We start from the raw sequence: 27,332 nt of genomic DNA, 5'->3' as shown, positions 1-27,332 counted from the left end.
TGCCCCCTCTATCCCCCTTATACTAGGAGTATGACCCCTCTTGTGTGCCCCCCTCTATCCCCCTTATACTAGGAGTATGACCCCTCTCGTGGGCCCCCTCTATCCCCCTTATACTAGGAGTATGACCCCTCTCGTGTGCCCCCTCTACCCCCCTTGCATTGAGAGTATTACCCCTCTTGGGTCCTGTTCACACTGTCCGGCAGGTGGTTGTCTCCTCACTCGGGTCCTGTTCACACTGTCCGGCAGGTGGTTGTCTCCTCACTCGGGTCCTGTTCACACTGTCCCGCCGGTGGTTGTCTCCTCACTCGGGTCCTGTTCACACTGTCCCGCCGGTGGTTGTCTCCTCACTCGGATCCTGTTCACACTGTCCGGCAGGTGGTTGTCTCCTCACTCGGGTCCTGTTCACACTGTCCGGCAGGTGGTTGTCTCCTCACTCGGGTCCTTTTCACACTGTCCGGCAGGTGGTTGTCTCCTCACTCGGGTCCTTTTCACACTGTCCGGCAGGTGGTTGTCTCCTCACTCGGGTCCTGTTCACAGTGTCCGGCAGGTGGTTGTCTCCTCACTCGGGTCCTGTTCACACTGTCCGGCAGGTGGTTGTCTCCTCACTCGGGTCCTGTTCACACTGTCCGGCAGGCGGTTGTCTCCTCACTCGGGTCCTGTTCACACTGTCCGGCAGGTGGTTGTCTCCTCACTCGGGTCCTGTTCACACTGTCCGGCAGGTGGTTGTCTCCTCACTCGGGTCCTGTTCACACTGTCCGGCAGGTGGTTGTCTCCTCACTCGGGTCCTGTTCACACTGTCCGGCAGGTGGTTGTCTCCTCACTCGGGTCCTGTTCACACTGTCCGGCAGGTGGTTGTCTCCTCACTCGGGTCCTGTTCACACTGTCCCGCTTGTCTCTGTCTGCACACTCGGGTCCTTTTCACACTGTCCGGCAGGTGGTTGTCTCCTCACTCGGGTCCTGTTCACACTGTCCGGCAGGTGGTTGTCTCCTCACTCGGGTCCTTTTCACACTGTCCGGCAGGTGGTTGTCTCCTCACCTGGGTCCTGTTCACACTGTCCCGCCGGTCTCTGTCTGCACACTCGGGTCCTTTTCACACTGTCCCGCCGGTGGTTGTCTCCTCACCTGGGTCCTTTTCACACTGTCCCGCCGGTGGTTGTCTCCTCACCTGGGTCCTTTTCACACTGTCCCGCCGGTGGTTGTCTCCTCACCTGGGTCCTTTTCACACTGTCCGGCAGGTGGTTGTCTCCTCACTCGGGTCCTGTTCACACTGTCCGGCAGGTGGTTGTCTCCTCACTCGGGTCCTGTTCACACTGTCCGGCAGGTGGTTGTCTCCTCACTCGGGTCCTGTTCACACTGTCCGGCAGGTGGTTGTCTCCTCACTCGGGTCCTGTTTACACTGTCCGGCAGGTGGTTGTCTCCTCACTCGGGTCCTGTTCACACTGTCCCGCTTGTCTCTGTCTCAGCTCTGCAGGGTTTTCAGCCGTTACACGAGGATGATTTTGCTCCTTCCAACCCATTCCTGGATGATGACGATATCTGTAAGAAAGATTCGCGACTCTTGGACTCTGCCGTAGAAATCCTGATGAGCATCACCTCGCGGAGGACTCTACGTGAGTGGAGAGCACAGTTTGTAGGTGTAATGGCCCTCAGTAGTTCCTGTGGTCAGTACAACGTTTCTTCTCCCTCTGCAGACCAGTACAACATCAGTAACGCTCGCGGCCGCGTCGGAACCTTCTGTATATTTAAGACTGTGTATAAGATCGGTGAAGACGTGATCGGAACCTTCAACTTCACGGAAGGCGAGATCCCGTGTCTACAGGTGAGAGGTCAAACCATCATCCTCCCCCTTGTCACAGTTCCTGATAGTTCTGTACCTTGGGCCCCCAGGGCTCAGCCTTCCACACATTTTGGCTTTCCCCTTCCTCCGGTATTGCGGTTGACTCTCGGCTCTTCCTCTCTTTGCAGTATTCGGTGTCTCTTCAGACTGAGGAGAGTGTTCAAGAGGAGTACAGGCGTTCTCGTGCACAGCCGCTCTCCATCAGTACCCACGCTCAGCACCACGAGTCCTGCCTGCACACGGCCTGCAGTCACTTCAGCCTGCCAGTGCCCCTCAGCTCCTGCCCCGGCTTCAGCACCAATATTGGTTAGTGGCGCACTGATGACGAAACTCCTATAGAGTACGGGCCCCCCCTCCTGATATACAGAAGGGCCTGGTGATGGGGATCCTATAGTGTACGGGCCCCCCTTACTGATATACGGAAGGGCCTGGTGATGGGGATCCTATAGTGTACGGGCCCCCCTACAGATATACAGAAGGGCCTGGTGATGGGGATCCTATAGTGTACGGGCCCCCCTTACTGATATACGGAAGGGCCTGGTGATGGGGATCATATAGTGTACGGGCCCCTCTCCTGATATACAGAAGGGCCTGGTGATGGGGATCATATAGTGTACGGGCCCCCCCTACTGATATACGGAAGGGCCTGGTGATGGGGATCATATAGTGTACGGGCCCCCCCTACAGATATACAGAAGGGCCTGGTGATGGGGATCCTATAGTGTACGGGCCCCCCTTACTGATATACGGAAGGGCCTGGTGATGGGGATCATATAGTGTACGGGCCCCTCTCCTGATATACAGAAGGGCCTGGTGATGGGGATCATATAGTGTACGGGCCCCCCCTACTGATATACGGAAGGGCCTGGTGATGGGGATCATATAGTGTACGGGCCCCTCTCCTGATATACAGAAGGGCCTGGTGATGGGGATCCTATAGTGTACGGGCCCCCCCTACAGATATACAGAAGGGCCTGGTGATGGGGATCCTATAGTGTACGGGCCCCCCCTACAGATATACAGAAGGGCCTGGTGATGGGGATCATATAGTGTACGGGCCCCCCCTACAGATATACAGAAGGGCCTGGTGATGGGGATCATATAGTGTACGGGCCCCCCCTACTGATATACGGAAGGGCCTGGTGATGGGGATCCTATAGTGTACGGGCCCCCCCTACTGATATACGGAAGGGCCTGGTGATGGGGATCATATAGTGTACGGCCCCCCTTACTGATATACGGAAGGGCCTGGTGATGGGGATCCTATAGTGTACGGGCCCCCCCTACAGATATACAGAAGGGCCTGGTGATGGGGATCATATAGTGTACGGGCCCCCCCTACTGATATACGGAAGGGCCTGGTGATGGGGATCCTATAGTGTACGGGCCCCCCTACAGATATACGGAAGGGCCTGGTGATGGGGATCATATAGTGTACGGGCCCCCCTTACTGATATACGGAAGGGCCTGGTGATGGGGATCATATAGTGTACGGGCCCCCCTTACTGATATACGGAAGGGCCTGGTGATGGGGATCATATAGTGTACGGGCCCCCCTACAGATATACAGAAGGGCCTGGTGATGGGGATCATATAGTGTACGGGCCCCCCTTACTGATATACGGAAGGGCCTGGTGATGGGGATCATATAGTGTACGGGCCCCTCTCCTGATATACAGAAGGGCCTGGTGATGGGGATCCTATAGTGTACGGGCCCCCCCTACTGATATATACGGAAGGGCCTGGTGATGGGGATCATATAGTGTACGGGCCCCTCTCCTGATATACAGAAGGGCCTGATGATGGGGATCATATAGTGTACGGGCCCCCCCTACTGATATACAGAAGGGCCTGGTGATGGGGATCTTATAGAGTACGGGCCCCCCCTACTGATATACAGAAGGGCCTGGTGATGGGGATCATATAGTGTACGGGCCCCCCTACTGATATACAGAAGGGCCTGGTGATGGGGATCCTATAGTGTACGGGCCCCCCTACAGATATACGGAAGGGCCTGGTGATGGGGATCATATAGTGTACGGGCCCCCCTTACTGATATACGGAAGGGCCTGGTGATGGGGATCATATAGTGTACGGGCCCCCCTTACTGATATACGGAAGGGCCTGGTGATGGGGATCATATAGTGTACGGGCCCCCCTACAGATATACAGAAGGGCCTGGTGATGGGGATCATATAGTGTACGGGCCCCCCTTACTGATATACGGAAGGGCCTGGTGATGGGGATCATATAGTGTACGGGCCCCTCTCCTGATATACAGAAGGGCCTGGTGATGGGGATCCTATAGTGTACGGGCCCCCCCTACTGATATATACGGAAGGGCCTGGTGATGGGGATCATATAGTGTACGGGCCCCTCTCCTGATATACAGAAGGGCCTGATGATGGGGATCATATAGTGTACGGGCCCCCCCTACTGATATACAGAAGGGCCTGGTGATGGGGATCATATAGTGTACGGGCCCCCCTACTGATATACAGAAGGGCCTGGTGATGGGGCTCCTATAGTGTACGGGCCCCCCCTACTGATATACAGAAGGGCCTGGTGATGGGGATCCTATAGTGTACGGGCCCCCCTTACTGATATACGGAAGGGCCTGGTGATGGGGATCATATAGTGTACGGGCCCCCCCTACTGATATACAGAAGGGCCTGGTGTTGGGGATCATATAGTGTACGGGCCCCCCTACTGATATACAGAAGGGCCTGATGATGGGGATCATATAGTGTACGGGCCCCCCCTACTGATATACAGAAGGGCCTGATGATGGGGCTCCTATAGTGTACGGGCCCCCCTACTGATATACAGAAGGGCCTGGTGATGGGGATCATATAGTGTACGGCCCCCCCTACTGATATACAGAAGGGCCTGGTGATGGGGATCATATAGTGTACGGGCCCCCCCTACTGATATACAGAAGGGCCTGATGATAGGGATCATATAGTGTACGGGCCCCCCTACTGATTTACAGAAGGGCCTGGTGATGGGGATCCTATAGTGTACGGGCCCCCCTACTGATATACAGAAGGGCCTGGTGATGGGGATCATATAGTGTACGGTCCCCCCCTACTGATATACAGAAGGGCCTGATGATGGGGATCATATAGTGTACGGGCCCCCCTACTGATATACAGAAGGGCCTGGTGATGGGGATCATATAGTGTACGGGCCCCCCCTACTGATATACAGAAGGGCCTGGTGATGGGGATCATATAGTGTACGGGCCCCCCTACTGATTTACAGAAGGGCCTGGTGATGGGGATCATATAGTGTACGGGTCCCCCCTACTGATATACAGAAGGGCCTGGTGATGGGGATCATATAGTGTACGGGCCCCCCCTACTGATATACAGAAGGGCCTGGTGATGGGGATCATATAGTGTACGGGCCCCCCCTACTGATATACAGAAGGGCCTGGTGATGGGGATCATATAGTGTACGGGTGTAGCTGATATATCACACTGTCTGCAGAGGATATGGAGGTGTAATATATTGGTGGCAGACCACGCTGGCTGGAGGGGACACGTTATGTAGGTGTAATATATTGGTGGCAGACCACGCTGGCTGGAGAGGGCATGTTATGGAGGTGTAATATATTGGTGGCAGACCACACTGGCTGGAGGGGACACGTGTTATGAAGGTGTAATATATTGGTGGCAGACCACGCTGGCTGGAGGGGACACGTTATGGAGGTGTAATATATTGGTGGCAGACCACACTGGCTGGAGGGGACACGTGTTATGAAGGTGTAATATATTGGTGGTAGACCACGCTGGCTGGAGGGGACACGTGTTATGGAGGTGTAATATATTGGTGGCAGACCACACTGGCTGGAGGGGACACGTGTTATGAAGGTGTAATATATTGGTGGTAGACCACGCTGGCTGGAGGGGACACGCTATGAAGGTGTAATATATTAGTGGCAGACCACACTGGCTGGAGGGGACACGTGTTATGAAGGTGTAATATATTGGTGGTAGACCACGCTGGCTGGAGGGGACACGCTATGAAGGTGTAATATATTAGTGGCAGACCACGCTGGCTGGAGGGGACACGCTATGAAGGTGTAATATATTGGTGGCAGACCACACTGGCTGGAGGGGACACGTTATGAAGGTGTAATATATTGGTGGTAGACCACGCTGGCTGGAGGGGACACGTTATGAAGGTGTAATATATTGGTGGCAGACCACGCTGGCTGGCGGGGATACGTTATGAAGGTGTAATATATTGGTGGCAGACCACGCTGGCTGGAGGGGACACGTTATGAAGGTGTAATATATTAGTGGCAGACCACACTGGCTGGAGGGGACACGCTATGAAGGTGTAATATATTGGTGGCAGACCACACTGGCTGGAGGGGACACGCTATGAAGGTGTAATATATTGGTGGTAGACCACGCTGGCTGGAGGGGACACGTTATGAAGGTGTAATATATTGGTGGTAGACCACGCTGGCTGGCGGGGATACGCTATGAAGGTGTAATATATTGGTGGTAGACCACGCTGGCTGGAGGGGACACGCTATGAAGGTGTAATATATTGGTGGTAGACCACGCTGGCTGGAGGGGACACGCTATGAAGGTGTAATATATTGGTGGTAGACCACGCTGGCTGGCGGGGATACGCTATGAAGGTGTAATATATTAGTGGCAGACCACGCTGGCTGGAGGGGACACGCTATGAAGGTGTAATATATTAGTGGCAGACCACGCTGGCTGGAGGGGACACGCTATGAAGGTGTAATATATTAGTGGCAGACCACGCTGGCTGGAGGGGACACGCTATGAAGGTGTAATATATTGGTGGCAGACCACGCTGGCTGGAGGGGACACGTGTTATGAAGGTGTAATATATTGGTGGCAGACCACGCTGGCTGGAGGGGACACGCTATGAAGGTGTAATATATTGGTGGCAGACCACGCTGGCTGGAGGGGACACGCTATGAAGGTGTAATATATTGGTGGCAGACCACACTGGCTGGAGGGGACACGCTATGAAGGTGTAATATATTGGTGGCAGACCACGCTGGCTGGAGGGGACACGTGTTATGAAGGTGTAATATATTGGTGGCAGACCACGCTGGCTGGAGGGGACACGCTATGAAGGTGTAATATATTGGTGGCAGACCACACTGGCTGGAGGGGACACGCTATGAAGGTGTAATATATTAGTGGCAGACCACGCTGGCTGGAGGGGACACGCTATGAAGGTGTAATATATTGGTGGTAGACCACGCTGGCTGGCGGGGATACGCTATGAAGGTGTAATATAATGGTGGTACACCACGCTGGCTGGAGGGGACATGGTGCGAGAGGTGATATTTACAGCTGTAGCTTACTTGCTGGAGTCTTTAGTATTAATATGGCGTGGTCCTGTGCTCTGTGGACGCAGTCACCTGTAGTGTGAATAGGGGTGTATTCAGCTGCCTCTGACCTAGAAGATCTTATGGTTCACCTCTCATTGCTGATCTCTCCTGTTCTTCTCTACAGTTTCTCTCAAGTGGCGTCTTCACTTTGAGTTTGTGACGGCCCGTGAGCCCGTGGAAGCCCCCACTGTGCCTGAGAACCAGGTGGAGATCATAACGTGGACGGGGGCAGAGCACATTGATGTGGACACCTTCAGCTGGGACCTGCCTATCCGAGTGCTGCCCACCAATCCCTTGCTGGCCTCCTACGTGTCTCCATTCTCCTCCTCCCACTCCATCTGTATCTAACATGGTGGTGTCCTCCCATGTGCTGGGGACTGAGGGGCACTTAGGCCCATATGTGGGAGGAGCTTCCTATGTCACCCTGCAGTGGGAGGAGCTTGCTGCCTTGTGTTCCTCCTCACGTTGTAGTGTCGGTGTGGTGGGTTGACAACACGTGGGTCATGGCTGCTCTCCTTAGGTTTGTCTTTGGTGGCCCTGGCAGAGTCTGTTTCTTTACCCTATAGATCCCGTGCGGCCCCTCGGCACATGAAACCACTCGGGTGTAGTATGGGAGACTTTATTTGGAAGCATAAGACTACAGCCGGCGGTGCTCAGTGGTCGTACATGGGATTGGGCTATAGGGGCTCCAGGCCTGGTGGCCCCGGCCTTGCTCACGTCTGCCCCGGTGGCTGGGGCTCTCTCTACAGCAGTCACTCTGGACACACATGAAGTGGTTTTTAGAGAGGAAGGCGATGCAGTCAGAGTAGTGATGGACGCCCGGGCTGCGGCCCCTCTACCTGCCCAGAGGGGTGGGATAGATGGTCTGCGTGGCCGGTTCGGGCGTTCCTGCCGACCCCCATTCATAGTCTGCGCTGTGCACACACGGTAGCTGCGGATTGGCTTTCTGCACCACGGAGATCTGACACGTCTGAGGGTCGTAGCGAGCTTCACACCATGATGGAAAGTCGATGGGGTGCTGCGTTCTGGAAGAAATAAAGCGGGGAGACCCTGAGTAACCTCTACCAGCAATGGCCGCCTGCTCTGTAGGACCGCGTTCACACTGCCAGGACTTGTACACAGAATGTCACTGTAATGTAAGGGTTTAATAAAAATGTTCAGCGTTTTGGTCATCGCTTCATTGTGCAGCCCTGACAGTACGAAGACAGCGGAGACCGGCAGGTTATAAGGCCAAGTGGTGACCAGGAGGCCGGGCCCCTGAGGTGGGGCCGTAACTGCAGCACAGAGGACGGGATGCTGGGGCCGCTATACTGTCTAATGTTCTGTCTATATATCTAGAGGCAGAGTATACCGCTATACCACCTGCTGTGTGTACATCGCTATACTGCCTGCTGTGCTGTGTATATATCTAGAAGCAGAGTACATTGCTATACCGCCTGCTGTGTGTACATTGCTATACCGCCTGCTGTGCTGTGTATATATCTAGAGGCAGAGTACATCGCTATACCACCTGCTGTGTGTACATTGCTATACCGCCTGCTGTGCTGTGTATATATCTAGAGACAGAGTATACCGCTATACCGCCTGCTGTGTGTACATTGCTATACCGCCTGCTGTGCTGTGTATATATCTAGAAGCAGAGTACATCGCTATACCGCCTGCTGTGTGTACATTGCTATACCGCCTGCTGTGCTGTGTATATATCTAGAAGCAGAGTACATCGCTATACCGCCTGCTGTGTGTACATTGCTATACCGCCTGCTGTGCTGTGTATATATCTAGAAGCAGAGTACATCGCTATACCGCCTGCTGTGTGTACATCGCTATACCGCCTGCTGTGTGTACATCGCTATACCGCCTGCTGTGTGTACATCGCTATACCGCCTGCTGTGTGTACATCGCTATACCGCCTGCTGTGTGTACATCGCTATACCGCCTGCTGTGTGTACATCGCTATACCGCCTGCTGTGCTGTGTGTATATATCTAGAGACAGAGTATACCGCTATACCGCCTGCTGTGTGTACATTGCTATACCGCCTGCTGTGCTGTGTATATATCTAGAAGCAGAGTACATCGCTATACCGCCTGCTGTGTGTACATTGCTATACCGCCTGCTGTGTGTACATCGCTATACCGCCTGCTGTGTGTACATCGCTATACCGCCTGCTGTGTGTACATCGCTATACCGCCTGCTGTGTGTACATTGCTATACCGCCTGCTGTGTGTACATCGCTATACCGCCTGCTGTGTGTACATCGCTATACCGCCTGCTGTGTGTACATCGCTATACCGCCTGCTGTGTGTACATTGCTATACCGCCTGCTGTGTGTACATTGCTATACCGCCTGCTGTGTGTACATTGCTATACCGCCTGCTGTGTGTACATTGCTATACCGCCTGCTGTGTGTACATCGCTATACCGCCTGCTGTGTGTACATCGCTATACTGCCTGCTGTGCTGTGTATATATCTAGAAGCAGAGTACATCGCTATACCGCCTGCTGTGCTGTGTATATATCTAGAGGCAGAGTATGCCGCTATACCGCCTGCAGTGTGTATATCGCTATACCTCCTGCTGTGCTGTGTATATATCTAGAAGCAGAGTACATCGCTATACCGCCTGCTGTGCTGTGTATATATCTAGAGGCAGAGTATGCCGCTATACCGCCTGCTGTGTGTACATTGCTATACCACCTGCTGTGCTGTGTATATATCTATATGCAGAGTACATCGCTATACCGCCTGCTGTGTGTATATCGCTATACCGCCTGCTGTGCTGTGTATATATCTAGAAGCAGAGTACGCCGCTGTACCGCCTGCTGTGTGTACGTCGCTATACCGCCTGCAGTGTGTACATCGCTATACCGCCTGCTGTGCTGTGTATATATCTATATGCAGAGTACGTCGCTATACCGCCTGCAGTGTGTATATCGCTATACCGCCTGCTGTGCTGTGTATATATCTAGAGGCAGAGTACGTCGCTATACCGCCTGCAGTGTGTACATCGCTATACCGCCTGCTGTGCTGTGTATATATCTAGAGGCAGAGTACGCCGCTATACCACCTGCTGTGCTGTGTATATATATGCAGAGTATACAGCCTGCTGTGCTGTGTATATATCTAGAAGCAGAGTCCGTCGCTATACCGCCTGCTGTGCTGTGTATATATCTATATGCAGAGTATATCGCTATACCGCCTGCTGTGCTGTGTATGTATCTAGAAGCAGAGTACGTCGCTATACCGCCTGCTGTGCTGTGTGTGTGTGTATATATATATATATATATATATATATATATATATATATATATATATATATATATATATATGCAGAGTATACCGCCTGCTGCGCTGTGTATATATCTAGAAGCAGAGTACATCGCTATACCGCCTGCTGTGTGTACATCGCTATACCGCCTGCAGTGTGTATATCGCTATACTGCCTGCGTATATATATATATATATATATATATATATATATATATATATATATATATATATATATATACACAGAGTATACCGCCTGCTGCGCTGTGTATATATCTATATGCAGAGTACATCGCTATACCGCCTGCAGTGTGTATATCGCTATACCGCCTGCTGTGCTGTGTGTATATATCTAGATGCAGAGTACGTCGCTATACCGCCTGCTGTGTGTACGTCGCTATACCGCCTGCTGTGCTGTGTGTATATATCTAGATGCAGAGTACGTTGCTATACCGCCTGCTGTGTGTACGTCGCTATACCGCCTGCTGTGCTGTGTGTATATATCTAGATGCAGAGTACGTTGCTATACCGCCTGCTGTGTGTACGTCGCTATACCGCCTGCTGTGCTGTGTATATATCTAGATGCAGAGTACGTCGCTATACCGCCTGCTGTGTGTACGTCGCTATACCGCCTGCTGTGCTGTGTGTATATATCTAGATGCAGAGTACGTTGCTATACCGCCTGCTGTGTGTACGTCGCTATACCGCCTGCTGTGCTGTGTGTATATATCTAGATGCAGAGTACGTCGCTATACCGCCTGCTGTGCTGTGTGTATATATCTAGATGCAGAGTACGTTGCTATACCGCCTGCTGTGTGTACGTCGCTATACCGCCTGCTGTGCTGTGTGTATATATCTAGATGCAGAGTACGTTGCTATACCGCCTGCTGTGTGTACGTCGCTATACCGCCTGCTGTGCTGTGTATATATCTAGATGCAGAGTACGTCGCTATACCGCCTGCAGTGTGTATATCGCTATACCGCCTGCTGTGTGTACGTCGCTATACCGCCTGCTGTGTGTATATCGCTATACCGCCTGCTGTGCTGTCTATATATCTATATGCAGAGTATGCCGCTATACCGCCTGCTGTGCTGTCTATATATCTATATGCAGAGTATGCCGCTATACCGCCTGCTGTGTGTATATCGCTATACCGCCTGCTGTGCTGTCTATATATCTAGATGCAGAGTACGTCGCTATACCGCCTGCTGTGTGTATATCGCTATACCGCCTGCTGTGCTGTGTGTATATATCTAGATGCAGAGTACGTCGCTATACCGCCTGCTGTGTGTACGTTGACTTCACCAGAGAGACCCTTAAAGCCGCCACTGCAGTATGTAAATAGTTAATGTTAGATATTACCGCCGCCCCAATAAGACAATTGACTGTAAAGGTCAGGGCCGGAGCAGGAGGCTGCACTACTGAGAGCTTGTGAGGGAGGGTGCAGTGATGAGAGACACCTGCTCTACCATTGTATTGGTGTGTGGGACATCGCAGTAGTGCAGGCTCTGAGCCAGTCATGTAGTATAAGATACAGTAGTGGCGCACTCACATTTCACAACATCCTACCCCCACGGGGTGCAGACAGGTGCAGAGCTGGCAGTCCGGCCCCAGCCATGATTCTCCGAGCTTGAAACTCTTCCCAGCGTTTCGGCACAGGGCTGGAAGACAAAGGTGTGACAATAAACACAGAAGAAGCGCGAGGAGGGTATTATTTATTATTTATATAGCACCATTACTCCCATGGTGCTGTACATTATTATATTACTCCCATGGTGCTCTGTACATTATTATATTACTCCCATGGTGCTCTGTACATTATTATATTACTCCCATGGTGCTCTGTACATTATTATATTACTCCCATGGTGCGCTGTACATTATTATATTAATCCCATGGTGCTGTACATTATTATATTAATCCCATGGTGCTCTGTACATTATTATATTAATCCCATGGTGCTGTACATTATTATAATACTCCCATGGTGCTCTGTACATTATTATATTAATCCCATGGTGCTCTGTACATTATTATATTAATCCCATGGTGCTCTGTACATTATTATATTAATCCCATGGTGCTGTACATTATTATATTAATCCCATGGTGCTCTGTACATTATTATATTAATCCCATGGTGCTCTGTACATTATTATATTACTCCCATGGTGCTCTGTACATTATTATATTAATCCCATGGTGCTGTACATTATTATATTACTCCCATGGTGCTCTGTACATTATTATATTAATCCCATGGTGCTCTGTACATTATTATATTAATCCCATGGTGCTCTGTACATTATTATATTAATCCCATGATGCTCTGTACATTATTATATTAATCCCATGGTGCTCTGTACATTATTATATTAATCCCATGGTGCTGTACATTATTATATTACTCCCATGGTGCTCTGTACATTATTATATTAATCCCATGGTGCTCTGTACATTATTATATTAATCCCATGGTGCTCTGTACATTATTATATTAATCCCATGGTGCTCTGTACATTATTATATTAATCCCATGGTGCTCTGTACATTATTATATTAATCCCATGGTGCTGTACATTATTATAATACTCCCATGGTGCTCTGTACATTATTATATTAATCCCATGGTGCTCTGTACATTATTATATTAATCCCATGGTGCTCTGTACATTATTATATTAATCCCATGGTGCTGTACATTATTATATTAATCCCATGGTGCTCTGTACATTATTATATTAATCCCATGGTGCTCTGTACATTATTATATTAATCCCATGATGCCCTGTACATTATTATATTAATCCCAGGGTGCTCTGTACATTATTATATTAATCCCATGGTGCTCTGTACATTATTATATTACTCCCATGGTGCTCTGTACATTATTATATTAATCCCATGGTGCTCTGTACATTATTATATTAATCCCATGGTGCTCTGTACATTATTATATTAATCCCATGGTGCTCTGTACATTATTATATTAATCCCATGGTGCTCTGTACATTATTATATTAATCCCATGGTGCTGTACATTATTATAATACTCCCATGGTGCTCTGTACATTATTATATTAATCCCATGGTGCTCTGTACATTATTATATTAATCCCATGGTGCTCTGTACATTATTATATTAATCCCATGGTGCTGTACATTATTATATTAATCCCATGGTGCTGTACATTATTATATTAATCCCATGGTGCTCTGTACATTATTATATTAATCCCATGGTGCTCTGTATATTATAGAGTAATGGCTGTCACTATAAGGGTGCATGCACACTGAGTAACGCCGGGCGTGTATGAGAGCCGTACACGCCGGCATTACAGCAGACAGCCGAACACTTCCCATTCACTTCAATGGGAGCGCTCGTAAACGCCGCTGTTACGAGCGCTCCCATTGAAGTGAATGGGAAGTGTTCGGCAGTCTGCTGTAATGCCGGCGTGTACGGCTCTCATACACGCCCGGCGTTACTCAGTGTGCATGCACCCTTACTGCTGACTGTATATATCTCAGTGATTTCAGAATGTATATACAGGCGGTGACAATATACTTCTCTATAGAGTAATGGCTGTCACTATTACTGCTGACTGTATATATCTCAGTGATTTCAGGCTGTATATACAAGCGGTGACAATACACTTCTCTGTAGAGTAATGGCTGTCACTATTACTGCTGACTGTATATATCTCTGTGATTTCAGGCTGTATATACAGGCGGTGACAGGTGACAATATACTTCTCTATAGAGTAATGGCTGTTACTGCTGACTGTATATATCTCAGTGATTTCAGGCTGTATATACAGGCGGTGACAGGTGACTATACTTCTCTGTAGAGTAATGGCTGTCACTATTACTGCTGACTGTATATATCTCAGTGATTTCAGGCTGTATATACAGGCGGTGACAGGTGACAATATACTTCTCTATAGAGTAATGGCTGTCACTATTACTGCTGACTGTATATATCTCAGTGATTTCAGGCTGTATATACAGGCGGTGACAGGTGACAATATACTTCTCTATAGAGTAATGGCTGTCACTATTACTGCTGACTGTATATATCTCAGTGATTTCAGGCTGTATATACAGGCGGTGACAGGTGACAATATACTTCTCTATAGAGTAATGGCTGTCACTATTACTGCTGACTGTATATATCTCGGTGATTTCAGGCTGTATATACAGGCGGTGACAATACACTTCTCTATAGAGTAATGGCTGTCACTGTTACTGCTGACTGTATATATCTCAGTGATTTCAGGCTGTATATACAGGCGGTGACAGGTGACAATATACTTCTCTATAGAGTAATGGCTGTCACTATTACTGCTGACTGTATATATCTCAGTGATTTCAGGCTGTATATACAAGCGGTGACAGGTGACAATATACTTCTCTATAGATTAATGGCTGTCACTGTTACTGCTGACTGTATATATCTCAGTGATTTCAGGCTGTATATACAAGCGGTGACAGGTGACAATATACTTCTCTATAGATTAATGGCTGTCACTGTTACTGCTGACTGTATATATCTCAGTGATTTCAGGCTGTATATACAAGCGGTGACAGGTGACAATATACTTCTCTATAGAGTAATGGCTGTCACTATTACTGCTGACTGTATATATCTCAGTGATTTCAGGCTGTATATACAGGCGGTGACAATATACTTCTCTATAGAGTAATGGCTGTCACTATTACTGCTGACTGTATATATCTCAGTGATTTCAGGCTGTATATACAAGCGGTGACAGGTGACAATATACTTCTCTGTAGAGTAATGGCTGTCACTATTACTGCTGACTGTATATATCTCAGTGATTTCAGGCTGTATATACAAGCGGTGACAGGTGACAATATACTTCTCTATAGAGTAATGGCTGTCACTATTACTGCTGACTGTATATATCTCAGTGATTTCAGGCTGTATATACAGGCGGTGACAGGTGACAATATACTTCTCTATAGAGTAATGGCTGTCACTATTACTGCTGACTGTATATATCTCAGTGATTTCAGGCTGTATATACAGGCGGTGACAGGTGACAATATACTTCTCTATAGAGTAATGGCTGTCACTATTACTGCTGACTGTATATATCTCAGTGATTTCAGGCTGTATATACAGGCGGTGACAAGTGACAATATACTTCTCTGTAGAGTAATGGCTGTCACTATTACTGCTGACTGTATATATCTCAGTGATTTCAGGCTGTATATACAGGCGGTGACAGGTGACTATACTTCTCTATAGAGTAATGGCTGTCACTATTACTGCTGACTGTATATATCTCAGTGATTTCAGGCTGTATATACAGGCGGTGACAAGTGACAATATACTTCTCTGTAGAGTAATGGCTGTCACTATTACTGCTGACTGTATGTATCTCAGTGATTTCAGGCTGTATATACAGGCGGTGACAGGTGACAATATACTTCTCTATAGAGTAATGGCTGTCACTGTTACTGCTGACTGTATATATCTCTGATTTCAGGCTGTATATACAGGCGGTGACAGGTGACAATATACTTCTCTATAGAGTAATGGCTGTCACTATTACTGCTGACTGTATATATCTCAGTGATTTCAGGCTGTATATACAGGCAGTGACAAGTGACAATATACTTCTCTGTAGAGTAATGGCTGTCACTATTACTGCTGACTGTATATATCTCAGTGATTTCAGGCTGTATATACAAGCGGTGACAGGTGACTATACTTCTCTATAGAGTAATGGCTGTCACTGTTACTGCTGACTGTATATATCTGTGATTTCAGGCTGTATATACAGGCGGTGACAGGTGACTATACTTCTCTATAGAGTAATGGCTGTCACTGTTACTGCTGACTGTATATATCTCAGTGATTTCAGGCTGTATATACAAGCGGTGACAGGTGACAATATACTTCTCTATAGAGTAATGGCTGTCACTATTACTGCTGACTGTATATATCTCAGTGATTTCAGGCTGTATATACAAGCGGTGACAGGTGACTATACTTCTCTATAGAGTAATGGCTGTCACTATTACTGCTGACTGTATATATCTCAGTGATTTCAGGCTGTATATACAGGCAGTGACAAGTGACAATATACTTCTCTATAGAGTAATGGCTGTCACTGCTGACTGTATATATCTCAGTGATTTCAGGCTGTATATACAGGCGGTGACAGGTGACAATATACTTCTTTATAGAGTAATGGCTGTCACTATTACTGCTGACTGTATATATCTCAGTGATTTCAGGCTGTATATACAAGCGGTGACAGGTGACAATATACTTCTCTATAGAGTAATGGCTGTCACTATTACTGCTGACTGTATATATCTCAGTGATTTCAGGCTGTATATACAAGCGGTGACAGGTGACAATATACTTCTCTATAGAGTAATGGCTGTCACTATTACTGCTGACTGTATATATCTCAGTGATTTCAGGCTGTATATACAAGCGGTGACAATACACTTCTCTGTAGAGTAATGGCTGTCACTATTACTGCTGACTGTATATATCTCAGTGATTTCAGGCTGTATATACAGGCGGTGACAGGTGACTATACTTCTCTATAGAGTAATGGCTGTCACTATTACTGCTGACTGTATATATCTCAGTGATTTCAGGCTGTATATACAGGCGGTGACAGGTGACAATATACTTCTCTATAGAGTAATGGCTGTCACTATTACTGCTGACTGTATATATCTCAGTGATTTCAGGCTGTATATACAAGCGGTGACAGGTGACAATATACTTCTCTATAGAGTAATGGCTGTCACTATTACTGCTGACTGTATATATCTCAGTGATTTCAGGCTGTATATACAAGCGGTGACAATACACTTCTCTGTAGAGTAATGGCTGTCACTATTACTGCTGACTGTATATATCTCAGTGATTTCAGGCTGTATATACAGGCGGTGACAGGTGACAATATACTTCTCTATAGATTAATGGCTGTCACTGTTACTGCTGACTGTATATATCTCAGTGATTTCAGGCTGTATATACAGGCAGTGACAAGTGACAATATACTTCTCTATAGAGTAATGGCTGTCACTGTTACTGCTGACTGTATATATCTCAGTGATTTCAGGCTGTATATACAGGCGGTGACAGGTGACAATATACTTCTCTATAGAGTAATGGCTGTCACTATTACTGCTGACTGTATATATCTCAGTGATTTCAGGCTGTATATACAGGCGGTGACAGGTGACAATATACTTCTTTATAGAGTAATGGCTGTCACTATTACTGCTGACTGTATATATCTCAGTGATTTCAGGCTGTATATACAAGCGGTGACAGGTGACAATATACTTCTCTATAGAGTAATGGCTGTCACTATTACTGCTGACTGTATATATCTCAGTGATTTCAGGCTGTATATACAAGCGGTGACAGGTGACAATATACTTCTCTATAGAGTAATGGCTGTCACTATTACTGCTGACTGTATATATCTCAGTGATTTCAGGCTGTATATACAGGCGGTGACAGGTGACAATATACTTCTCTATAGAGTAATGGCTGTCACTATTACTGCTGACTGTATATATCTCAGTGATTTCAGGCTGTATATACAGGCGGTGACAGGTGACAATATACTTCTTTATAGAGTAATGGCTGTCACTATTACTGCTGACTGTATATATCTCAGTGATTTCAGGCTGTATATACAAGCGGTGACAGGTGACAATATACTTCTCTATAGAGTAATGGCTGTCACTATTACTGCTGACTGTATATATCTCAGTGATTTCAGGCTGTATATACAGGCGGTGACAGGTGACAATATACTTCTCTATAGAGTAATGGCTGTCACTATTACTGCTGACTGTATATATCTCGGTGATTTCAGGCTGTATATACAAGCGGTGACAGGTGACTATACTTCTCTATAGAGTAATGGCTGTCACTATTACTGCTGACTGTATATATCTCAGTGATTTCAGGCTGTATATACAGGCGGTGACAGGTGACAATATACTTCTCTATAGAGTAATGGCTGTCACTATTACTGCTGACTGTATATATCTCAGTGATTTCAGGCTGTATATACAGGCGGTGACAGGTGACAATATACTTCTCTATAGAGTAATGGCTGTCACTATTACTGCTGACTGTATATATCTCAGTGATTTCAGGCTGTATATACAGGCGGTGACAGGTGACAATATACTTCTCTATAGAGTAATGGCTGTCACTGTTACTGCTGACTGTATATATCTCAGTGATTTCAGGCTGTATATACAGGCGGTGACAGGTCACAATATACTAATCTATAGAGTAATGGCTGTCACTATTACTGCTGACTGTATATATCTCAGTGATTTCAGGCTGTATATACAAGCGGTGACAATACACTTCTCTATAGAGTAATGGCTGTCACTATTACTGCTGACTGTATATATCTCACACTACGGATACGCTGCCTGATTCTGAATGTTACAACACGGTCAGAATCAGCGGCGTATACTGCAGTTCCCTTTCACTTCTATGAGAGCCGGCATACGAGCGCTCCGTATTGAATGGGATCTGCTGTATATGTGCTGATAATGACTGTATATCAGGCAGCGTATCAGTAGTGTGAATGCACCCTAAGGCCGTTGCAGTTGTATACAGCCGAGGCCAGGCACGTTCCGGCTCCAGCTCTGCAGTGCACTCACCTTTAGCTTGGAAGTAGCAGCGAGTCTGGGCAGATGTGGGCAGCAGGCACAGGAGCAGGGCCAGGAGGGGCAGAGCCCGGGCGGAGGGCACCATGACTGCGCTGCTGTGCGGACGGCTCTCCGACTCTCTGGCTGCTTTGGGAGTTTTTTTTCGCTGCTCTTGCGCCTCGGATATTTATATCATGTTGTTGCCGTTCGGGGCCAGAACCTGGAAATCCCATAAAACTCATTTCCTGATTTGAAAGGCAAAAAAACAAACTGTGATGAAGGCGTCTCTTGTGTTTAACAAGGTGTGAAAAAGTGATTCAGTGCCCCTCTGAGGGGGTCCGTCCTGGGGCTGGCACCCGTCCTGAGGAACCCTCACCGCACCTCTGCTCAGGCCAGTGACCTGTCCCACAGAGCTGACAATCTACAACCATCCCAGGCCATATGTGTATAGGAGAAGAGCCAACAACCACCAGAGCTGACAATCTACAACCATCCCAGGCCATATGTGTATAGGAGAAGAGCCAACAACCACCAGAGCTGACAATCTACAGCCATCCCAGGCCATATGTGTATAGGAGAACCAACAACCACCAGAGCTGACAATCTACAACCATCCTAGGCTATATGTGTATAGGAGAAGAGCCAACAACCACCAGAGCTGACAATCTACAGCCATCCCAGGCCATATGTGTATAGGAGAAGAACCAACAACCACCAGAGCTGACAATCTACAACCATCCTAGGCCATATGTGTATAGGAGAAGAGCCAACAACCACCAGAGCTGGCAATCTACAACCATCCTAGGCCATATGTGTATAGGAGAAGAGCCAACAACCACCAGAGCTGACAATCTACAACCATCCTAGGCCATATGTGTATAGAAGAGCCAACAACCACCAGAGCTGACAATCTACAACCATCCTAGGCCATATGTGTATAGGAGAAGAGCCAACAACCACCAGAGCTGACAATCTACAACCATCCCAGGCCATATATATATAGGAGAAGAGCCAACAACCACCAGAGCTGACAATCTACAGCCATCCCAGGCCATATGTGTATAGGAGAAGAGCCAACAACCACCAGAGCTGACAATCTACAACCATCCCAGGCCATATGTGTATAGGAGAAGAGCCAACAACCACCAGAGCTGACAATCTACAGCCATCCCAGGCCATATGTGTATAGGAGAAGAGCCAACAACCACCAGAGCTGACAATCTACAACCATCCCAGGCCATATGTGTATAGGAGAAGAGCCAACAACCACCAGAGCTGACAATCTACAACCATCCTAGGCCATATGTGTATAGGAGAAGAACCAACAACCACCAGAGCTGACAATCTACAACCACCCCAGGCCATATGTGTATAGGAGAAGAGCCAACAACCACCAGAGCTGACAATCTACAACCATCCCAGGCCATATGTATATAGGAGAAGAACCAACAACCACCAGAGCTGACAATCTACAACCATCCCAGGCCATATGTATATAGGAGAAGAACCAACAACCACCAGAGCTGACAATCTACAACCATCCCAGGCCATATGTGTATAGGAGAAGAGCCAACAACCACCAGAGCTGACAATCTACAGCCATCCCAGGCCATATGTGTATAGGAGAAGAACCAACAACCACCAGAGCTGACAATCTACAACCATCCCAGGCCATATGTGTATAGGAGAAGAGCCAACAACCACCAGAGCTGACAATCTACAACCATCCCAGGCCATATGTGTATAGGAGAAGAGCCAACAACCACCAGAGCTGACAATCTACAACCATCCCAGGCCATATGTATATAGGAGAAGAACCAACAACCACCAGAGCTGACAATCTACAACCATCCTAGGCCATATGTGTATAGGAGAAGAGCCAACAACCACCAGAGCTGACAATCTACAACCACCCCAGGCCATATGTGTATAGGAGAAGAGCCAACAACCACCAGAGCTGACAATCTACAACCATCCCAGGCCATATATATATAGGAGAAGAGCCAACAACCACCAGAGCTGACAATCTACAGCCATCCCAGGCCATATGTGTATAGGAGAACCAACAACCACCAGAGCTGACAATCTACAACCATCCCAGGCCATATGTGTATAGGAGAACCAACAACCACCAGAGCTGGCAATCTACAACCATCCTAGGCTATATGTGTATAGGAGAACCAACAACCACCAGAGCTGACAATCTACAACCATCCTAGGCTATATGTGTATAGGAGAACCAACAACCACCAGAGCTGACAATCTACAACCATCCCAGGACATATGTGTATAGAAGAGCCAACAACCACCAGAGCTGACAATCTACAACCATCCTAGGCTATATGTGTATAGGAGAACCAACAACCACCAGAGCTGACAATCTACAACCATCCCAGGACATATGTGTATAGAAGAGCCAACAACCACCAGAGCTGACAATCTACAACCATCCCAGGCCATATATATATATAGGAGAACCAACAACCACCAGAGCTGACAATCTACAGCCATCCCAGGCCATATGTGTATAGGAGAAGAACCAACAACCACCAGAGCTGACAATCTACAACCATCCCAGGCCATATGTGTATAGGAGGAGCCAACAACCACCAGAGCTGACAATCTACAACCACCCCAGGCCATATGTGTATAGGAGAAGAACCAACAACCACCAGAGCTGACAATCTACAACCACCCCAGGCCATATGTGTATAGGAGAAGAACCAACAACCACCAGAGCTGACAATCTACAACCATCCCAGGCCATATGTGTATAGGAGAAGAGCCAACAACCACCAGAGCTGACAATCTACAACCACCCCAGGCCATATGTGTATAGGAGAAGAGCCAACAACCACCAGAGCTGACAATCTACAACCATCCCAGGCCATATGTGTATAGGAGAAGAGCCAACAACCACCAGAGCTGACAATCTACAACCACCCCAGGCCATATGTGTATAGGAGAAGAGCCAACAACCACCAGAGCTGACAATCTACAACCATCCCAGGCCATATGTATATAGGAGAAGAACCAACAACCACCAGAGCTGACAATCTACAACCATCCCAGGCCATATGTATATAGGAGAAGAACCAACAACCACCAGAGCTGACAATCTACAACCATCCCAGGCCATATGTGTATAGGAGAAGAGCCAACAACCACCAGAGCTGACAATCTACAGCCATCCCAGGCCATATGTGTATAGGAGAAGAACCAACAACCACCAGAGCTGACAATCTACAACCATCCCAGGCCATATGTGTATAGGAGAAGAGCCAACAACCACCAGAGCTGACAATCTACAACCATCCCAGGCCATATGTGTATAGGAGAAGAGCCAACAACCACCAGAGCTGACAATCTACAACCATCCCAGGCCATATGTGTATAGGAGAAGAGCCAACAACCACCAGAGCTGACAATCTACAACCATCCCAGGCCATATGTATATAGGAGAAGAACCAACAACCACCAGAGCTGACAATCTACAACCATCCTAGGCCATATGTGTATAGGAGAAGAGCCAACAACCACCAGAGCTGACAATCTACAACCACCCCAGGCCATATGTGTATAGGAGAAGAGCCAACAACCACCAGAGCTGACAATCTACAACCATCCCAGGCCATATATATATAGGAGAAGAGCCAACAACCACCAGAGCTGACAATCTACAGCCATCCCAGGCCATATGTGTATAGGAGAACCAACAACCACCAGAGCTGACAATCTACAACCATCCCAGGCCATATGTGTATAGGAGAACCAACAACCACCAGAGCTGGCAATCTACAACCATCCTAGGCTATATGTGTATAGGAGAACCAACAACCACCAGAGCTGACAATCTACAACCATCCTAGGCTATATGTGTATAGGAGAACCAACAACCACCAGAGCTGACAATCTACAACCATCCCAGGACATATGTGTATAGAAGAGCCAACAACCACCAGAGCTGACAATCTACAACCATCCTAGGCTATATGTGTATAGGAGAACCAACAACCACCAGAGCTGACAATCTACAACCATCCCAGGACATATGTGTATAGAAGAGCCAACAACCACCAGAGCTGACAATCTACAACCATCCCAGGCCATATATATATATAGGAGAACCAACAACCACCAGAGCTGACAATCTACAGCCATCCCAGGCCATATGTGTATAGGAGAAGAACCAACAACCACCAGAGCTGACAATCTACAACCACCCCAGGCCATATGTGTATAGGAGAAGAACCAACAACCACCAGAGCTGACAATCTACAACCACCCCAGGCCATATGTGTATAGGAGAAGAGCCAACAACCACCAGAGCTGACAATCTACAACCATCCCAGGCCATATGTGTATAGGAGAAGAGCCAACAACCACCAGAGCTGACAATCTACAACCATCCCAGGCCATATGTGTATAGGAGAAGAACCAACAACCACCAGAGCTGACAATCTACAACCATCCCAGGCCATATGTGTATAGGAGAAGAGCCAACAACCACCAGAGCTGACAATCTACAACCATCCCAGGCCATATGTGTATAGGAGAAGAGCCAACAACCACCAGAGCTGACAATCTACAACCACCCCAGGCCATATGTGTATAGGAGAAGAACCAACAACCACCAGAGCTGACAATCTACAACCATCCCAGGCCATATGTGTATAGGAGAAGAGCCAACAACCACCAGAGCTGACAATCTACAACCATCCCAGGCCATATGTGTATAGGAGAAGAGCCAACAACCACCAGAGCTGACAATCTACAACCACCCCAGGCCATATGTGTATAGGAGAAGAGCCAACAACCACCAGAGCTGACAATCTACAACCATCCCAGGCCATATGTGTATAGGAGAAGAGCCAACAACCACCAGAGCTGACAATCTACAACCATCCCAGGCCATATGTATATAGGAGAAGAACCAACAACCACCAGAGCTGACAATCTACAACCATCCCAGGCCATATATATATAGGAGAACCAACAACCACCAGAGCTGACAATCTACAGCCATCCCAGGCCATATGTGTATAGGAGAAGAACCAACAACCACCAGAGCTGACAATCTACAACCATCCCAGGCCATATGTGTATAGGAGAACCAACAACCACCAGAGCTGACAATCTACAACCACCCCAGGCCATATGTGTATAGGAGAAGAGCCAACAACCACCAGAGCTGACAATCTACAACCATCCCAGGCCATATGTGTATAGGAGAAGAGCCAACAACCACCAGAGCTGACAATCTACAACCATCCCAGGCCATATGTGTATAGGAGAAGAACCAACAACCACCAGAGCTGACAATCTACAACCATCCCAGGCCATATGTGTATAGGAGAAGAGCCAACAACCACCAGAGCTGACAATCTACAACCATCCCAGGCCATATGTGTACAGGAGAAGAGCCAACAACCACCAGAGCTGACAATCTACAACCATCCCAGGCCATATGTGTACAGGAGAAGAGCCAACAACCACCAGAGCTGACAATCTACAACCATCCCAGGCCATATATATATAGGAGAACCAACAACCACCAGAGCTGACAATCTACAGCCATCCCAGGCCATATGTGTATAGGAGAAGAACCAACAACCACCAGAGCTGACAATCTACAACCATCCCAGGCCATATGTGTATAGGAGAACCAACAACCACCAGAGCTGACAATCTACAACCATCCCAGGCCATATGTGTATAGGAGAACCAACAACCACCAGAGCTGACAATCTACAACCACCCCAGGCCATATGTGTATAGGAGAAGAGCCAACAACCACCAGAGCTGACAATCTACAACCATCCCAGGCCATATGTGTATAGGAGAAGAGCCAACAACCACCAGAGCTGACAATCTACAACCATCCCAGGCCATATGTGTATAGGAGAAGAACCAACAACCACCAGAGCTGACAATCTACAACCATCCCAGGCCATATGTGTATAGGAGAAGAGCCAACAACCACCAGAGCTGACAATCTACAACCATCCCAGGCCATATGTGTATAGGAGAAGAGCCAACAACCACCAGAGCTGACAATCTACAACCACCCCAGGCCATATGTGTATAGGAGAAGAACCAACAACCACCAGAGCTGACAATCTACAACCATCCCAGGCCATATGTGTATAGGAGAAGAGCCAACAACCACCAGAGCTGACAATCTACAACCATCCCAGGCCATATGTGTATAGGAGAAGAGCCAACAACCACCAGAGCTGACAATCTACAACCACCCCAGGCCATATGTGTATAGGAGAAGAGCCAACAACCACCAGAGCTGACAATCTACAACCATCCCAGGCCATATGTGTACAAAGAAGAACCAATAACCACCAGAGCTGACAATCTACAACCATCCCAGGCCATATGTGTATAGGAGAAGAGCCAACAACCACCAGAGCTGACAATCTACAACCATCCCAGGCCATATGTGTATAGGAGAAGAGCCAACAACCACCAGAGCTGACAATCTACAACCATCCCAGGCCATATGTGTATAGGAGAAGAGCCAACAACCACCAGAGCTGACAATCTACAACCATCCCAGGCCATATGTGTACAGGAGAAGAGCCAACAACCACCAGAGCTGACAATCTACAACCATCCCAGGCCATATGTGTATAGGAGAACCAACAACCACCAGAGCTGACAATCTACAACCATCCTAGGCCATATGTGTATAGGAGAAGAGCCAACAACCACCAGAGCTGACAATCTACAACCATCCTAGGCCATATGTGTATAGGAGAAGAGCCAACAACCTCCAGAGCTGACAATCTACAACCACCCCAGGCCATATGTGTATAGGAGAAGAGCCAACAACCACCAGAGCTGACAATCTACAACCATCCTAGGCCATATGTGTACAAAGAAGAACCAATAACCACCAGAGCTGACAATCTACAACCATCCCAGGCCATATGTGTATAGGAGAAGAACCAACAACCACCAGAGCTGACAATCTACAACCATCCCAGGACATATGTGTACAAAGAAGAACCAACAACCACCAGAGCTGACAATCTACAACCATCCCAGGCCATATGTGTATAGGAGAATTGCCAACAACCACCAGAGCTGACAATCTACAACCATCCCAGGCCATATGTGTATAGGAGAAGAACCAACAACCACCAGAGCTGACAATCTACAACCACCCCAGGCCATATGTGTATAGGAGGAGCCAACAACCACCAGAGCTGACAATCTACAACCATCCTAGGCCATATGTGTATAGGAGAAGAACCCACAACCACCAGAGCTGACAATCTACAGCCATCCCAGGCCATATGTGTATAGGAGAAGAGCCAACAACCACCAGAGCTGACAATCTACAGCCATCCCAGGCCATATGTGTATAGGAGAAGAGCCAACAACCACCAGAGCTGACAATCTACAACCATCCTAGGCCATATGTGTATAGGAGAAGAGCCAACAACCACCAGAGCTGACAATCTACAACCATCCCAGGCCATATGTGTATAGGAGAACCAACAACCACCAGAGCTGACAATCTACAACCACCCCAGGCCATATGTGTATAGGAGAAGAGCCAACAACCACCAGAGCTGGCAATCTACAACCATCCTAGGCCATATGTGTATAGGAGAAGAACCAACAACCACCAGAGCTGACAATCTACAACCATCCTAGGCCATATGTGTATAGGAGGAGCCAACAACCACCAGAGCTGACAATCTACAACCATCCCAGGCCATATGTGTATAGGAGAAGAACCAACAACCACCAGAGCTGACAATCTACAACCACCCCAGGCCATATGTGTATAGGAGGAGCCAACAACCACCAGAGCTGACAATCTACAACCATCCTAGGCCATATGTGTATAGGAGAAGAACCCACAACCACCAGAGCTGACAATCTACAGCCATCCCAGGCCATATGTGTATAGGAGAAGAGCCAACAACCACCAGAGCTGACAATCTACAACCATCCCAGGCCATATGTGTATAGGAGAAGAACCCACAACCACCAGAGCTGACAATCTACAGCCATCCCAGGCCATATGTGTATAGGAGAAGAGCCAACAACCACCAGAGCTGACAATCTACAACCATCCTAGGCCATATGTGTATAGGAGAAGAGCCAACAACCACCAGAGCTGACAATCTACAACCAT

The 27,332-nt window shown here is 47.8% G+C and overlaps 2 protein-coding genes and 1 long non-coding RNA gene across 4 annotated transcripts in view; 2 read left to right on the top strand and 1 right to left on the bottom strand.

The window, feature by feature from the left end:
- The window catches only part of RGP1 (RGP1 partner of RAB6A GEF complex), a 62,100-nt gene extending 54,035 nt beyond the window's left edge, over positions 1-8,065 (top strand). For both annotated transcript variants that reach the window (XM_075261398.1, XM_075261400.1), the window contains exons 6-9: positions 1,464-1,610; positions 1,692-1,819; positions 1,966-2,143; positions 7,351-8,065. In XM_075261398.1, the coding sequence (XP_075117499.1) occupies positions 1,464-1,610; positions 1,692-1,819; positions 1,966-2,143; positions 7,351-7,574 (677 nt within the window). In that variant the 3' untranslated portion in view covers positions 7,575-8,065. The remainder of the gene's footprint in view (positions 1-1,463; positions 1,611-1,691; positions 1,820-1,965; positions 2,144-7,350) is intronic.
- On the top strand, positions 5,360-6,125 carry LOC142186980 (uncharacterized). The gene is made up of 4 exons (XR_012712438.1): positions 5,360-5,392; positions 5,499-5,550; positions 5,605-5,764; positions 5,819-6,125. It is a non-coding gene; the product is annotated as an uncharacterized LOC142186980 (long non-coding RNA).
- MSMP (microseminoprotein, prostate associated) lies at positions 8,031-19,277 on the bottom strand. The gene is made up of 3 exons (XM_075261401.1): positions 19,184-19,277; positions 12,044-12,152; positions 8,031-8,251 (listed from the first exon to the last, which is right to left on the bottom strand). Exons 1-3 carry the CDS (start codon positions 19,275-19,277, stop codon positions 8,062-8,064), a joined length of 393 nt encoding a protein of 130 aa, XP_075117502.1. The 3' UTR covers positions 8,031-8,061.
- Between the last annotated feature and the right edge of the window lie 8,055 nt (positions 19,278-27,332).

This window comes from Leptodactylus fuscus, unplaced genomic scaffold, assembly GCF_031893055.1.
Source record: "Leptodactylus fuscus isolate aLepFus1 unplaced genomic scaffold, aLepFus1.hap2 HAP2_SCAFFOLD_124, whole genome shotgun sequence".
Lineage (NCBI taxonomy): Eukaryota > Metazoa > Chordata > Amphibia > Anura > Leptodactylidae > Leptodactylus > Leptodactylus fuscus.
This window is presented reverse-complemented; position numbering and strand designations above follow the sequence as displayed.

Coding starts and splice junctions, on each gene's coding strand:
- MSMP (XM_075261401.1), bottom strand. CDS start 19,277: ATGGTGCCCTCCGCCCGGGCTCTGCCCCTCCTGGCCCTGCTCCTGTGC. Junction 12,153..19,183: donor CTGCTACTTCCAAGCTAAAG/GTGAGTGCACTG, acceptor TTTGTCTTCCAG/CCCTGTGCCGAAACGCTGGG. Junction 8,252..12,043: donor GGGGTAGGATGTTGTGAAAT/GTGAGTGCGCCA, acceptor TATTTCTTCCAG/AACGCAGCACCCCATCGACT.